The sequence below is a fragment of the Bos taurus genome, chromosome 27 (genome assembly GCF_002263795.3).
Source record: "Bos taurus isolate L1 Dominette 01449 registration number 42190680 breed Hereford chromosome 27, ARS-UCD2.0, whole genome shotgun sequence".
NCBI classification, from domain to species: Eukaryota; Metazoa; Chordata; class Mammalia; order Artiodactyla; family Bovidae; genus Bos; species Bos taurus.
In genome coordinates, this window is record NC_037354.1 from 5670096 (window position 1) to 5686947 (window position 16852).

At 49.4% G+C, this 16852-nt stretch overlaps 1 protein-coding gene and 1 non-coding gene across 7 annotated transcripts in view; both read left to right on the forward strand.

Annotated features, from left to right (window-relative positions):
- Window positions 1-16131, forward strand: part of MCPH1 (microcephalin 1) — a 240070-nt gene extending 223939 nt beyond the window's left edge. For 3 of the 6 annotated variants that reach the window (XM_024986157.2, XM_024986159.2, XM_024986160.2), the window contains 2 exons: window positions 4802-5039; window positions 15537-15785. In XM_024986157.2, coding sequence (XP_024841925.1) covers window positions 4802-5039; window positions 15537-15610 — 312 coding nt within the window. In that variant the 3' untranslated portion in view covers window positions 15611-15785. 6 annotated transcript variants of the gene reach the window in all.
- On the forward strand, window positions 983-1054 carry TRNAC-GCA (transfer RNA cysteine (anticodon GCA)). The gene has a single exon. It is a non-coding gene; the product is annotated as a tRNA-Cys (tRNA).
- Window positions 16132-16852: the final 721 nt, after the last annotated feature.

Here is a 16852-nt window from a genome sequence, read left to right on the forward strand (position 1 = left end):
TCTTCTACTGGATGATCCGAGATGAGGAACACGGTGAGTGACATAGCGTGGACACACCCCTCGTCGAAACATGCAGCTGCTTCTGAGACACCCTGGGGCCTCCCGCTAGCCCCACGGCCGCTCCGGTTTGGGGACTCTGCTGGGGACTCGGGTCTGTCCTCAGAGCAACGAGAGCTCTTTTAAGTGCTTGGGTTTCTGTTTCTCAAAGCACAGTGAGAAGGCTGGAGCTGGGAGAGGAGCCCCCTTGGACACCTGTCTGATGGGGGCGGAGGCCCCGCTAGGGCTGTTCCCACCCCATCACTGAGGGAGCTGGCCCCTGCGCATCAGGCCATCTGCATACTGCTCCGGACAGGGAGCTAGCCCGGCGTCCTGTCAGCCTGGGGCTCACGCAGGAGGGGAAGGAGGAGCTGGGATGGTATGTTTGCCCTCGGGGTGGGGGAGAACCTTTACTGGTGTTAAACAGGGCTCTGCTTTTGGACCCTTTTAAGCTATTTCCCTCCACTTCTCTGTCTCTGTCTCAGAGGCCTGAAGCTGGAAAGCTGTCTTAAGCCTCAGATGGTCAACTCCTCCACACCTGATGTTCCTAGCCTCTTTGGAGTAGGTGAAGGCTCGGTCCATGGCATGGAACAGCCGTGGTGGTGGACTCCAGGCCTGAGCTGCTAGCAAGGGTCAGCTGAGAGTCTCAGCACCACTGGATGTGGGGGACACGCTGGGGACTGACCCTGGGTGGCAGAGACCTTTGACCTCACAGAGAGTGCGTGCTCAGTCCCTTCAGGCGTGCCTGACTCTCTGTGACCCTGCGGACTGTGGCCTGCCAGGCCCCTCTGGCCGTGAAGCTCCCCGGGCAGGAATTCTTCCCAGTCCAGAGATGGAGCCCACGTCTCCTCCACTGAGTCACCTGGGAAGTCCCCCACCCCCCGCCCGCCCACCACAGACAGGTTGTCTGTCATCATTTGAGAGAGTTTCTGCCTAAAGGTGGGCTTCCCTGGTGGCTCAGTTGGTAGAGAGTCTGCCTGCAATGCAGAAGACCCAGGTTCGATTCCTGGGTCGGGAGGATCCCATGGAGAGGGAAATGGGAGCCCGCTCCAGTGTCCTTGCCTGGGGAGTGCCATGGATGGAGGAGCCTGGAGGGCTCGCAGGAGTTGGACACGACTGAGCGGCTACACCACCACCACCACTGCCTAAAGATGGTTTAACTTAGTTATATTAGGTCTTTTGCTATTGTTAATAATCTTTGATAATCCATATAATAACTGTTACAATCTGTAATCATTTTGTGAGTCTCACGCTGTCTTTTGATGTCCTTGAGTGTCTAAATCAGAATGATTGGTTCTCAAGTCTTACTGTCAAGGATCCCAGAAAAGAGAAGCAATCCAAATTGCTCTTTGAAATGTTTTTCCTTTACAGTGTTTACTCACGTCTTCTGGTGTTAGGTTCTGAAACCTAGCTACAAAAATATAAGGAAGTACTCCAGTGTGGCTATAAATGCAAAAATCACTTGTTAGATGTTGGTGCAAAAGAGAAACTGGAAGTTCAAGTTGATACTCTGTATTTACTTGGTATGTTAATGTTATCTGATCAGTCATAAAATCCTAGGAAAGGGGAGGAATATGCATCAGTTACATTTGGAAATCTTAATATAGCTGCACCCAGCGTTCTCAGCAGATGGTAGTAGTTTTCCATGTCAGCCTGCCCCGTGCAGCATAATTTATGGAGTTGAAATATGGAAGAATGGTGGTTGGGATGGGGACTCAATTAGAAGACAGACCAGTCTCTGGCTCTTGTCTTTTCCAAGCTCTGCCTCAGATTTATGCTATTTTGTAAAGTGGATGTACTAACTCGTTTGGTAGATATTTTTTCATACCTCTGCCACTGAGGTTCTGACACATTTATGGAAGTAGTTTGTGTTTTAAAAATGTAAAGAATAGTAAAGTTTATGAATGAAAGGCCTGCCTTCCACCACCAGTCCTATCCCAAAGTCATTACAATTGGTCCTATCCCTGCCAGACTGCTTGCTTTACATAGGAACCCAGTTCCAATTAACCAAGTGTATTAATACTATTGGTGGATACTCAAAAGGTATTGAAAGTTATATACTGTTACTGTGCTATGATCATTTTTTAAAAATTGGAATATAATTACTTTACAGTTTTGTGTTAGTTTCTGCTGTACAATGGAACGAATCAGCTACAGGTAGACATATTTCCCCTGGCTCTTGGACCTCCCTCCCACCCTGCCCCTATCCCACCCTCTAGGTCATCACAGAGCACCAGTCAGAAGACGCTTGTTTTCCAGAGAATGTATAATACCCTCATCATATGGAAGCAACATATGTGTCCACAGACAAGTGGCTAAAGATGTGGGATATGTATACACACAATGGAATATTACTCAGTCATGAGAAATAAAATCTTGCCATTTGCAACATCATGGATAGATCTAAGGGGTATTATGCTAAGTGAAATAAGTCATACAGAGAAAGAGAAATAGCATGTGGTATCACTTATGTAGAAACTAAGACAACAAATGAACAAACAAATCAAAACAGTAACAGAAGCATAGATATGGAAACAAGCTTGTGGCTGCTGGAGGGGAAGCTGTGGTGGGAGGGGAATGGATGAGGTAAGCTGGGGCGTGGGGGGGTGCAGAGGTACAAGCTTCCAGCTGCAAAATAAGTGAATCATGAGCATGAAATGTACAGTGTGGGGAAAATGGTCAAAAACTATGTACTCTGTCTTTGTATGATAACAGATGATGATAAATGAGGCCTGTCATGGTGATCATTTTGTGATATAAGAAAATATCAAATCACTATACGTACCTTGATCTAATATAACATCAATTTTACTTCCAATTAAAATTCAGAATACCTCTTAAAAATTTTTTTGCGGGGGGAGGCATTAAACTGAGGATATGGAGAGAAACAAAAGTTAGGAGGTTTCCCCCCGACATTAAAAGGACAGAGGAGGACAGGGCCTGGTTTGGTCAGGCTACCGACTTAGAGGCCCTCGTTGCCCAGGTCCACGCCATTCCGTCTTCCCACTTGGTGGTTCTCAGCCTCGGGAATCCGGGGTGTCCTGTGTCGACAGGCCAAAGTCGCTCTTATAGGGAGTGAGGAAAAACCGCCCCCAGAAGACCTGCCCCCAGACCCCACTGGCCAGACTCCAGCCCAGCTTCATGCAGGCCTTTGTAAGGAGGGTCCCAACAGTTGGCTCGGGCCAAGCCTGAGTCTCCCCCCCGCCCCCGGCGGGGAAGGGGCTCCCACCTTGAACAGCTGGCCCTGCAGAGGTCAGCACTCAGAAAATGACTGCGCCTCCCTGCTCAGGAGGAAAGGACAGAGTGGGTTTGAGCAACAGAAAGCCGGGAAGGGTGCCCTGACTTTGTTCCTTTGCTGTGTCAGGCCTCACCTCCTACAGCAAGCTTTGACGACATGTGACTGCATCCAACTTGAGGGAGGTTCTGGATCCCCAGCTGCAGGGCTGCGTGGCCCCGTGACTTACTGCGTTTATGGGTCTTCGGCTTTCTCCTGCAGCTCAGCTCACAGTTAACCAAAGCAGATCTCTTCCGCGTCAGTATCTTCATGTGCAAAATTAAAGGAGCGCCCCACTTGCTCCCAGGGATGTTGGGAGTAACTGACGGCATGAACGAAGGTACCACACTGGCAGAATTGTCATTTGCCCTGTTAGTTCCTGAGTCGAAGGGAAGATATAAAACATGATGCTTTATATCAGCACTTATGGCAAAATTCAAGGTTGGCGTAAGAAAAGAAAGTGACTCTATGGCCAGATTTAAATTGATCACATTCATTTCACTGATGGTGGAGCCTTTTTCTCTTTTGCGGCGGGTGGGGGGTGTAGGATCTTTTCCTGAAAACGAGAGCAGCATGCAAACCGAGTGCAGGAACAGCTCTTCCTGGGGTTTTGCCGGAGCGGCAGCCTGAGGAGGGCATCTTCTGCCGCCCTCCCGCCTGGGGTCACGCTGGCCCCACGCTGGCCACCCCCCGTCCTCTGGGCGCTGGGTGCCCCCTCCTCTGAGGCGCGCCACCCTCTCCTCCCACAGACCTCCCGTCAAAACCCGCAGTTGCCCTGAGCCACAGACCTGTCCTCAGAGAAATTCACAGGTTAAAGTCTGGAACCCTGACCACCTCCCCAGGGCTATCTGTGCATTGAGGGGTCTTTCTTTAATCGGTACTTAGCACCGTGTGTGTCAGAACAGAGGGGCCTCCCCGCCGCCTCCAGGCCAGCCGCCAACCCTGACCCATCAGGGCAGGCCGCACGGCCCGCTCTGAACCCTGCGGGGTCTCCACACTGGTCCCCACCCACCAGGACGCGGCCCTCAGGCCCCCCTGGCCCGCGGGCACAGGGCCAGGACTCCCTTTGTGTTCTCCTGCTGACGGACGGGGGTGAATGGAGTGGCTCAGCGCTGACGCTGCCCACTGTGGGCGCCCTGAGCCGGGCAGAGGGTGCAGTCCCACTCAGTGGGCACTCCAGGCGAGCCTCCTGCCTCCACGGCCCTCCCGTCACTCAGGAGGCTGTCCGCCTGGCTCAACCGAACAGTTGATTGCTTTCCAATAATTTGGTCTAGAATCTGTAATAAATCAAAGGCCTAAACTTTTTTTTTTTTTTGCTTGTAAATTTGCTGCCCCAGAAAATGTCATCTGCTCGTAAATGTTGTCATCACCCCTGGATCCTCAGAACCCGTCGAGGACAGACAACCCAACCTCAGCCTTTCCTATTTCAGTCAGCTTGTTCTCAACAATGAAAAGGTCTAGAGTAATCCCTGCCCCTGTCTCTCCCCACAGCTCTGCCGCCAGGAACGCCTGTCTTCCGCTGGGCAGTACCGTGGAACCCTGTTTGCCGACCAGCCCACCATGTTCATCTCCCCGGCCAGCAACCCCCCCAGAGCCAAGCTGGGGGAGCTGGTCGTGCTGTGCGGGGGTCGGGTCACACAGGTCCCTCGCCAGGCTAGCATCTTCATCGGACCCTCCCCAGGAAGGAAGAAGGAGACGGTCAAGTACCTGTCGGAAACGTGGATCCTAGGTGAGCATCCACACTCGGGTTCCTGGAGGGAGGGGGAGGCGTCATATGAAGTCAGAGCTGCGGGGAGGCCCTTCAGAGCCTCTGTCCTGCGGTCCTGGGGGCGACGGTTGGGGAGCATCAGGCCTGCTGCACTTCTCACGTCATCTGCGTTAAGAGGCCTGTAGTTAAAGAAAACAGCTGTGTGATTACCAGCTGTCACAAGGTCACCTGTCTGTCCAGGTGAGCCCACGCGGACAAAGGAAGTCCTCTTAGACTTGTGCCACCTGCCCTCCCAGCTTGCGCGCAAGGCCCAGCCGGCCGCCCTGCTCCCGGCAGCTCCGCCGGACGCCCGCTGCCCCTGCCGGCCACCCTACTCCCAGCAGCTCTGCCATATGCCCGCTGCCCCTGCTGGCCGCCCTGCTCCTGGCAGCTCCGCCGGAGGCCCGCTGCCCCTACTAGCTGCCCTGCTCCCTGCAGCTCCGCCGGAGGCTGCTGCCTCTACCGGCTGCCCTGCTCCCTGCAGCTCCGCCGGAGGCCCGCTGCCCCTACCAGCCGCCCTGCTCCCTGCAGCTCCACCGGACGCCCACTGCCCCTGCCAGCCACCCCGCCCCCTGCAGCTCAGCCGGAGGCTGCTGCCCCTGCCACCGCCCCACTCCGCGTACTCACCTGTCCTCGTGCTCACAGTGCTGTGTTTTACAGCAAAGCGACCTTCGGCTTTTATTTCCAGAAGCAGGTGGGGCGTGAGTGTGATGCATGTGTCGGCGTCAGTGTTGCCGTGTTGGGCAAAGGTCCCCCGGGGATTCTGCAGGGGGAGGGGGGATCCCGGGTGAGGCTGGAGGCCGACCCTGGTTGGGGGAGCGCCGTCTGTCCCTGGCTCTGGGGGTGCCGGGAGGAGGGGGCGCAGGGCGGCAGAGCCGGCAACGTGTGATGCGGTGGAGCCAAGCGGGGGGAACAGGGGGTGGGGTCAGGTCCACTGGGGTTCAGCTCCACGTCTTCCTCCACTGCGTGTGGACGGCCGCGTGTCGGCCCAACTGCCGTAACTGGACCGCAGGCCCGGGGCTGAGAGGGCAGGAAGATGTCCTTGGTCCTGGAGCTGGACGTCTGATCAGCGTCCGCGAGGCTGGTTTCTCACCCCTGCTTGTGGGGGGCCGTCTTTACCCTGTGTCTTCACTTCGCTCTCCCTCGTGTCCCCATGTCGTCTTCTTCTGAGGACACCAGTAACTGGATCAGGGCCCATTCTCATGACCTCATTTTAATTTAGTGATCTCTTCAAAGGCCCTTTTTCAAAACACAGTCCCATTCAGAGGTCCTGGAGGTTCGGGCTTCGACCTGTGGGCTTTGTGGAGGTTCAACCCCTGACACTGGATTACCCATTTCAGCACTTTTGGCCAAGCTGCTCATGTGGCTTCTTAGATGTCTCCCTCTCCCTCTCTGCCTAAGTGTCTTTCTCAGCTGTCCTCCTGTTCACTTTCCTTGTCTCTAAACCCCAAACTCCTGGCTTCTCTCACCCCATCCTAGATGTTACCATTCAACACCAGGATTGCCTTGGGGCCACAGACCAGCACCCGCTGTCGGTCAGCTCAGCGGCAGCATTAGATCAGACCACACCCCCGTCGGTCGGCTCAGCGGTGGCATGAGATCAGAAATAAAGGGCGCAGTAAATGTAACATGTGTAAATCTTCTCAAAACCACCCCCCCACCCACCCACCAGTCCGTGGAAAAATCGTCTTCCTTGAAACTGGTCCCTGGTGCCAAACAGGCCGGGGACTGCTGGTTTAATAAGTTGGCAGAGACCGTGTTTGTTCCGGTGGCACTCGTTTATAATAACCGTGTTTATGAATATCTTGTAAATGACCAGTGTCCTCCTTTGATATATAATCTTTCACTTTCTGGTGCACAGTCATTTGTCATTTGCCTGGAAACTAACTTCAAAACACCTACGGTCGTAGCTACAGTCCAGAAGCCAACAGAGGCTGTTTACTCTTTTCCACATGCCAAAAATACAACCTTCAAAACATCCTATGTTCTCAAACAGAGGTTTTGGTTTTGTTTTGTTTTGTTTTGAAGAAAACTGCATATATCAAAATGATACCAACTGGAGACCAGAACTGTACTTTGAAGAGTCTCCTTCAGCTAACGGGACTGTGCACATGGTTGATATCAACTCCCATCGACAGCTCATCTTTCCAAAGCCTGCGGTCATGCAGGGGCCCAGAGGCTGGTCTGCACTCTTACTGTTTCCAGGTTGGGGAGCTCGGCCGGCCCCTCCGCGCTGGTGCGTTTCTGTGCACACTTTGTGCACATGTTGGCTGCCTGCCTGGCTCCCCCAAGGGTCTGGCCACGTGGCCCCCCCTGCTGGTGGGTCTTCAGGAGGCAGACGCCTACCTGCTTGAAGCCCGGACTGTCATGTCCACGGGCCCTTTGGCATTCTTTGAGTCTCAGAGCTGAAGCTGCGGGTCCGCCTTTCTGTTTCTTTCCTCTCCCGTAACTCATGTCCTGTTTCTGATTTGTCACTGCTCACACCATCTGCGTGTGCCCTTGGCAACATCCGGGTATTGTGTGTCCTGGAATCCTTGGCTCTCCGCGTGCTGAAATCCTCACCCATAACATCAGTCCCCTGCCAGCGCGCACTGGGTCCTCTGGCTGTCTCCGCAGCCTCGTCATATGAGTGTTACATACTTGAAAAATACGTGTTCTGTTAGTGTGTATGCATCTCCCTCTGGAGCTCCGGCTTTGTGCAGGTGAAGATTTCATTTTTATGTCTCTCCACATGTGCACAGACCTACAGAACACACAGTCTAGATCATCACCTTTTCTGTGTGTGTTAGTCGCTCAGTTGTGTCCAACCCTTTGTGAACCTGTGAACTGTACCCACCGGACTCCTCTGTCCATGGGATTCCCCAGGCAAGAATACCTGAGTGGGTTGTCATTTCCTCCTCCAGGGCATCTTCCTGACCCAGAGATCAAACCCGGGTCTCCTGCCTTAAAGGCTGATTATTTATTTTCTGACCAGGTAACAAGTCACCTGGTTCTTTCTGGACCTAGTTTAGTTACTTCTGTTCCTGACAGAGTAAACAGGATGATCAGAGGAGACAACACAGGAGTGCAGACTCCCTCCCTCTGCAGGAGGCAGTGTCCAGGGCCGTGGGGCCCAAGACTCAACGACACGTAGGAAAGTCATTCCTGCTCCTTCGGCAGAGAAGCGTCTTCTCTTTTGAAGACTGTTCTCCTTCCCGTGAGCTTTCACCATAAACACTTCCAGAGAATACTTTATTCTCAAAATGTTGTGAAATTAAAATTAAAACCATGTTAAAGCACAACTTAAATGTCATTTTGTGATAAATTTTGAAAAGCAGGACTCAAATTTTATCAACTAAATTTGTTACAACTAGAATATCAGATGCTGTGTGAGCTAGAATCCCTGAGACTTAATTATTTTATTCAAACTGCTTTTGAAATCTTGAAAGCAGCTTTTCAGATTTGTAATTTGCCTTCTAAACCAAAGAGTCTAAGCTTTTTTTAAGTACCTTACATTTATTCCTATATTCTATGGGGTCTTTGTTTTTGCAGGCCTAATAGAGTCAAAGGCTTTCCTAGTGACTCAGATGGTAAAGAATCCGCCTGCCAATGCAGGAGACATGGGTTTGATCCCCAGGTCGGCAAGATCCTCTGGAGAAGGAAATGGCAACCCACTCCAGGGAACTCTTACCTGGGAAATCCCATGGACAGAGGAGCCTGGCGGGCTACAGTCCATGGGGTCACAAGGTATCAGACAAGACGGAACAACTAAACAGCACCGAGCAATAGTCACACAGGCTGGACAAGTAGGAGGAAGGGGGGGCCATTGGCATCACCCTCTCAGTGGAGGGAAAGTGGACACTTTCACTGTGACCTCTGATGTCCGAGCACTATGAGCCGTCAGATAGGCCTTTTATCCCTTCATTGTATCTTAGAAACAATGAACCAATGTTTTCTAGTGTTTTCTTAAAATTAAAAAAAAAAACAAACCTGTCATACCATCCTTCCGCTGCCTGGTGTTGCTGGCCTGTGACAGCGTGAACTTGAGCCATCTCCACCTCGGGCTCCACACGTGAAACCTAAGCCGTGATCAGTCACTTGCTCTGAGCGGAAGCTCATCAGCCGAGCCGCCTTCTGCCGAGGCCACTGGACCAGTCCCGACTGTTCCCGAGCCGTTCCCCAGGGCCCGCTTTGCCTGCAACAGCAGCACACTTGGGCCAAATTCTTGATGAATCATTCAACCAGAGGGGGAGTGGGGATTTCTGAGAGAGAGCACACTTGTGGAGCTTGAATACATATGGAAATAAACAGGAAAACAAAACTCAGATTCCGGGCACCAGGAGGCAGAAAGTTACCTTCACCTGATCTTGGTGCGACTGGTTACATTCTGAAGCACTTCCCGGGAGTTGGGCTCCCCGCACCCCCACAGAGCACCGTTCCCATCTTACGGGTCAAGGAACAACAGATCTGGGGTCACCGCTGGCGTGGGGGCTGGCAGGGGGTACAGGGCATCGAGGGTCAGTGGCCTGAGCTGTGACTGTTTTTCCCTCCTTTTATCCCCACCGGTCTTATCAGGTTGAGCTTGGCCTTTCTCATAATACATTTCCAGTCTCAGGCGCCCTTTCCAGTCTGGGCTACGTTCAAGTGATAAAACATACATTTTATGCTGTTGTGGGAACATAATGTAATAGTCTCAACAGCCTTGCCAAAAAAAAAAAGGTCTCGCCTCGGCATGATTTCTTTATAACTTATAAAACAGCATTTGAGTGTCTCCCCATGTCAGTGCTTTCAGGAAAAAGGTCCCTGATAGTGTGCGGGCCTCGTACGTGCTGGCAGGCTCCCCGCCCCCTGGAGGAGCGAGCAGAGAGCAGCCCAGAGCTGCACACTCTGCACGGGGCGTTTGTTACAGCCCTGGACTGACGGTTTGCTGATCACGTCGAATCCATCAGGGGTCCTCAGAGCATCTCAGGCCACGTCTCCACTATACAGATAAACAACCAGACATAGACAAACAACAGAATATTATTCGGCCCTAAAAGGGAAGGCTGTTCTGAAACCTGCAACAACACAAATGGACCTTGAAGACACTGTGTTCAGGTGAAATAAGCCAGTCACAAAAAGACAGAGGCCACGTAATTCAGTTTCATGAGTTACCTAAGGATGAGCAAATTCATAGGGACAGAGACACAGAGTTTAATTCAGTCTGGAAGGAGCAGGGAAAGGAATGGGGAGTTGCTGTTTAATGAACACACAGATTATGTTTGGGATTGTAGGAGACTTCTGGGCACGAGCACTGGTCGTGCTGGCACAGTATTGTGAATGTACTTATTGCCTCTGAACTGTATGCTTAGAACAGTTTAAATGGCAACTTGCAGCTTATGTCTGTCTCACCACAAAAAAAATCATTACCACCTCCCCCTAGATAGTTTTAACAAAAGTTTTACCAAACATCTCAAATTACTGCAGGACAAAAAGAAAAGAGAAGCTATTTCATCTCATTTTACACGACTAGCCCAAACTCATTTATGAAGATGGATGTAAAAATCCAAAATAAAATATTGGCAAATTAAATTTAGCAGTATGTTAAGAAACATATAATCAGGTAAGGTTTAACTGAAGAATGTAGAAACAAATATCATTAAATCATTTCTTCTAGCCCATTGATTGTTCTCAGCAGATGTTGAAAGCATTAGAGAAAATCCAATACCACTCATGATTAAAAACAATAACAACAACAATTAGGAATAAGGGAACTTTCCTAAATGATGAAGAGTATAAAAAACTTACAGCATATTTGCCCATGATACAATATATACATAGAAAAATTGAAGAGAGTCATGAAATGGTTATAATCAATTCAGCAAGATTCTTAAGATACACTTACTAAAATCATTAGCATTTCCATGCCCAGGAATAAATATAAAATGTATAGAAAATATAGTGTGCTGTGATATCTTTTCACTCACATATCTTAGGTGGAAAGGAAAAGTTGGCATGCTAGGAATAAACTAGCCAGTCTTAGCTAAGACAGCACAAATTCGTAGTGTACCCTTGGTTAAGTATCAGATAAGTGAACGTCTCTACCCCAATATCAGAGCAGAAAAAAAGATTGAGACCTGCTAGGTTAGACTGTCTCCTTCAGATGCTCTGCACGGCATCAGGTCATTCATTCACCCAGTTTGTTGTTTTTTGAGCATCTTCCCTGTGTCAAGCATGTTCTTGGCACTCCTGGAATAGCAGGTGAAAAGGCAGATACAGCCCTTGCTCTTTGGGGGCTTACACTCTAAAGACGACAGAGAACATTTTCTAAAATCCTGGTGGTGATAAATACTATGAAGAAAACAGGTTGGAATGTGCAGAGAGATAGTGAGCTGGGCTTCTCGCCGAGGCCGGATGGGCTTGTGTGGCGCTAAGGGAACAGTTAGGGTCAAGGTGAGAGGTGGGCAGAGGCCGTGGATCCAGGGGATGACGGGGAGGAGGCGGCGGAGCCTGAGCCCGCAGGCTACATGGACAGTGGTCAGCTGTGTGGTGTTCTAAGAATGAGCAGAAGTCACCAGAGGATTTTAAGAAAGGGAAATGGGCTCTGAGACATATTTTTAAAGAGAAGCCAGAGAGTGACCTTAGCTCTTACAGAGATTGAGGTGATCGGTGGTGGTTAGGACCAGGGAAATAGTGATGGAGGTGATGTGAAGCTGTCAGATGTTAAATAAGCGCTGAGTCCAACACCTACGCCCTCTGGCAGGTTGGACGCTGTGCCATGTGAGGGCAGAGAAGAGGGGACGGTGAGTCCTAGACTTGGATTCCGAGCACCCGGGAGAACAGTGAGGGCCTGGAACTCGGGATCCATGGAGAAGCAGAGAAGGGCCTGGCTTGTTCAGAAGAGGAAACAGCGTGTTGTGGGGGAGAGATGCTTGGTGTGGGTCCACAGGGAAACACAGGCTGGACTCAGCATCAGAAAGGACTTGGCGACCTTCCGCACCCATCGGGGACCCTCACTCCGCACAGCAGAGAGAAGAAACTGTCGCATGAAAGTGTTAGTCGGTCAGTTGTGTCGAGCTCTGAGACCCCATGGACTGTAGCCCACCAGGCTCCTCTCTCCATGGAATTCTCCAGGCAAGAATACTGCAATGGGTTGCCATTCCCTTCTCCAGGGGATTTTTCCCAACCCAGGGATCAAACCCACGTCTCCTGTATTGCAGGCAGACTCCTTACCATCTGAACCACCAGGAAAGCCCTGCAGAGTCACAAGCTGACCCCTTATGTACAGATACCCGGCTGCACAGACACTGCTGTTTCCCAGCCCTAAAATTCGTGGCTCGTTTTGTCGAGATAAAGCTCCCACGAGGGCCCTGAGGGTCCCCGAACTCTATACACAGGACCACATCTGGCTGTTGGCAACCAGAGTCTTAGTTCAAATAAAGTGACTTATCCACCCCACCCTTAAAAAAAGAAAAAGCGTCAGCGGCATGTTGATTCGACATCCCAACCACACGACCACACAGAAGCCCAGCCAGTGAACTTGAACGTGTACACATAACATGTGCCAAGACCTGTGAGATAGCTCTGCTGAAAACAAACAAAACCTGGGTTTCTTTCTTTCCAATTGCAATTTCATGGGAGCCGCTGGTGTACAATCTGTCTCCCTCTCAGCTGGCGGGGACTGGCACTGCGCTAACATCTGTCTTGTGGTCACGTTTTATGGGGTGTTTGACGATCGTACATCTGACATGACATTGGAATTTGGGGACGTGGCCGTCTTCAGATGCCAAATGAACTTGGACAGAAATCCCTCTCCCCGGGTATGTTTACAGTTGGGAATGTGGAGCTGGGAGGCGCCCCCTGGATGCAGCTGGCCTGGCGCTCGGCCGCTCCTCAAGTACTGCCCCCTGCCCCAACCGCGCACGCCACCACACACCCCTCATCCCTGCTCGGGGGTCCAGGGGCAAACCCCTCGGGCAGCACCATCCCAGAGGGCGGAGGGGTTAGCCACAGACTTCCTTGTGGCTTTCGTTTTATCTGAATTTAAAGCTGGATCCTTCTCCAGCCAATATTCTTTTGCCCACCACAATAGATGGACGGATATGTAGAGTGACACTTGATTTCATGGTCAAGGAAGTCAGACAGCAGAGAAATACATAAAATCCCTGAACCCAACTACCCTTCCCGAAAGCAGCTACACTGCAGACAAAGCTGTCTCCTTCAGGTTTAACATATATTTACATAGAAATAAATGTATATAAACATACGCACTGAGGGTTTGTTCTCCATAAACGGAGAATCACACATTGATGAGCTTTTATCCAACTCTGGGTCTAGAAGATCCTTCCATTTTCATTCAATTGCTTCATTCTTTTTAACCGTCAGAGGTGCTGTGATTAATTTATACACTCCTTACGATTTGATATTTGGGGTTATTTCTGGTATTGTAAACTGTATGTGTTTATTCTAGTTGGAGTGATTCAAATTCAATTTTAAGAGACCATCTTAAGCTCTAATTAGTCTAGCCCAATCCCAGACAGGAGTATTTTTGTAAAATAGATTTATAGATGGGGATTTACTGAAACCTGGGGTGTGTGTCCTTTAAATTTTGATGCACACAGCTTCACTGGGTAGCACTCTAACAGTACTTTGATATTCCTGTTTCCCACACCCTCATCAGTTCCAGACTTTAACCATGTTTTCACTATCTGGTGACCTCGTTACTTAAGGTGTATGCTAATACTGAGTTCCTCGTGAGCACCGAGCGGGGACTCGCAGCTCCTGAACTGCTGTTCTTGTCCCCTGCCTGCTTTTACATCAGGCTGTTTCTCTTTTCCACATTGCTTTACACTGATTGTTTAATATAGACATAAAATCCTCTCAACTTGTCTATCTTTATTTATATGGTGTTTTCTGTGGGTTTTACTTTTTAATTATTCTGGATGGAATAAAATACCTCTATTCCTCCACAGCACCTAAACTGAGGTTTCACTTAGAGAGCTTCCCTACCCTGAGCTTTACCCTAGTCTCCTGTCTCTGTTAGTGCTCTTATAGTCTTTAATGTTTAGAGCATTAATCCATCTGTATTTATTGTGGGATATAAGGAATCATCTCATCTCTTTAATAGCTTATCATTCTCCACTGATTTTTTTTTTTTTTTTTTTTTTTGCATGCGGGATCTTAGTTCCCCGAGCAGGGAAGCATGGAGTCCTAACCACTGGACTGTCAGGGAATTCCCTCCATTGGTTTATAATGCCACCTTGAACCATCTCTTAAACTCCTACATATGCATAGGTCAGTTTCTAGATTTTGTTCTTATCCACTGATCTATTTATCTGTTCTGTGTTAATTATATACTGGATTTTTAGATTAGGTAGGAAAGAGCATCATCCTATTTGCAGTCTTCTCTGGCTTTCAAAAATGACATCCTGTCAGAAATCAATGTAAAAAATGGAATCAATGGGATTTTTACAACCTGGAAGAATATATGGCTGGATTAGTGTATAACCAAGTCTAGGGAAGCCTTTCTACCTGTGATTCAAAGTCCGGATGCAATAAAAGATGGGTATAATTTGAATATATAAGTAAAAACTTCTATAAGAAAAGTTGAAACTCAAGTTACAAACTGAGAGAAAGTGTATGCAATACGTATCATGATTAAAGGGCTTACATTAAAATATGTCATAATAATCCCTAACTGTATTATGTAGAGAATTAAGTGGTGTGTGTGGTATCAGTGATAATTGTTACAGTTCCACCATATGTATTAATTACATTTATATAATGTGTATGATCTATATAACAAATATTAATGATCCTCCCTTCTGCAGTTCAGTTCCCAGCTCAGACCACCTGTGAGGAGGTGCATTCATCTTGGAGGGCTCTGATTAAATTCTGGGGCACTGCCTTGAGCTACAACTAAGATGAGCTGTTTTTTTCTTCCATTTTGTTTTGTTTTGTTTTTCTTTTAGTCATAAAATAAGCCCATTTTTTTTGCCTGTATCTCAAAACCGTCACAGCTTTCCATGTTCTGTTGTTCATCATCCTGACTTCTTAAAGTCCTTCAGACAGTTGTTCACCCACTGGATAATGTTGCCGTCAATAAGTTAACTCTGTCAGTCCGTGCTGACCACCCACTGCACGCCCCTCTCATCCCAACAGCAGCAGAAGGGTCGGGGGCAGTCAGCTCTCCAGTGTTGAGAGCACAGGGCTGCTGGAGCCGGCTGCAGGCCCACCTGTGCGGCCCCTCTCCTGCACCTGGGGTGGTCCCGGGCCAGGGCGCTTCCTGTGGTTCTCAAAAAACAGTTACGCTCTGCCCTGTACCAGCGAGTACTTGCCATAGCAAGATGAGAATTTGAGTCTCCCATGTCATGGACTGTCCACTGGACCGTTCCCCATGAAGGGCATGTCCAAGTGTGCTGCGTCTAAGACGTGGATTCCAAGCCTTTGAAATGTTGCTGGTGCAGCTGAGGAGCTCAACTCTTGATTTCACTTTATGTTATTCTGCTTCACTTTAATTAGGCACGTGTGCCATTATGGACACAGATGTGTGGACCATGAAACCCAGGACCACTGAAGATTTTAAATACGTTTAGTGTATCTATGATAAGGTTGGAAGAGGAAATGGCCACCCAGTCCACTATTCTTGCCTGGAGAAGACCATGGACAGAGGTCGCAGAGAGTCGGCCAGAACTGAGCAACTAACACTACTATGATAAGATTTTTGTCTTACCATATGCGGGCCATTATCAGTGCTAACTGCTTCTCTCCCTCTAGATTCCATCAGTCAGCACAAGGTCTGTGCCTCTGAGAACCACCTGCTGCCGTGATGAAGACACCTTCCAGCCCACAGCAGCTGTGAACAGCCCACCACTCGTCCTCGGCCACAGAAAGGATGCCTTCGTACATCATCACGTTTGTGCGTGTGTGTGGTGTATGAAGACGTGCCTTCACGTGGCTTTCTGACGTCTGACTGTGTGTCTCAGAGAAGTACTGACCCTCCTCTGTTGGGCCTTTTCTATATAAACCCAGTCTGTGTGTCCCAGAGACGATCATAATTAAGTCCCAGAATTTGTCATTGAAGCACTGTACTGTTAAATAAAGGGTGGAAATTAAATTGTGTTTATTAATGAGAACAAAGAGTCTGCTGGGTATGAAGGATGCTGGTCCGTTATCACAGTTACACCTTAGGTCCCTGAGATTCCTTTCAAAGCTATTAATGAAGACAGGTGTCAGGAGCTGTAATTAATGATTATTAGCCCCATGGAAGTAGCCCTGGCTTCTGCAAGCTTAGTTTCTGGCGAGGAGAGCACCACCCGCCACAGACCAGGGTCCCCACTGGCCTCCAGGATGCCCGCCATCCCCTGGAGGAGATGGGGATTCGGGATGAATCCTACACACGCGGCCGCTCAGCTTCTCTCGGAGAAAAACACTCAACCCAGCGAGGCTACAGGTGCTGCTGTGATGCCCTCATGATTCTGTTCCCTCATGTTACTCATTTCAGCTGTGATTTCTACCTCAAATAAATATCGTGTGCATGCATGCTAAGTCACTCTGAGTGACCCTATGGACTGTAAACCCCTCGGGCTCCTCTGTCCATGGGGATTCTCCAGGCAAGAGTACTGGAGTGGGCTGCCATTCCCTTCTCCAGGAGAATCTTCCCGGCTCAGGGATTGAACCCATGTCTCTTATGTCTCCTGCATTGGCAAGCAGGTTCTTCACCACTACCACAACCTAGAAAGCCCCAAATATCAAGTCTCAGCAAATACAAGGGATCTACGTCTAGAATAAACCTTAGAGAAGGTAACAACGATGCACATGGAAATAAGGAAGCGTTT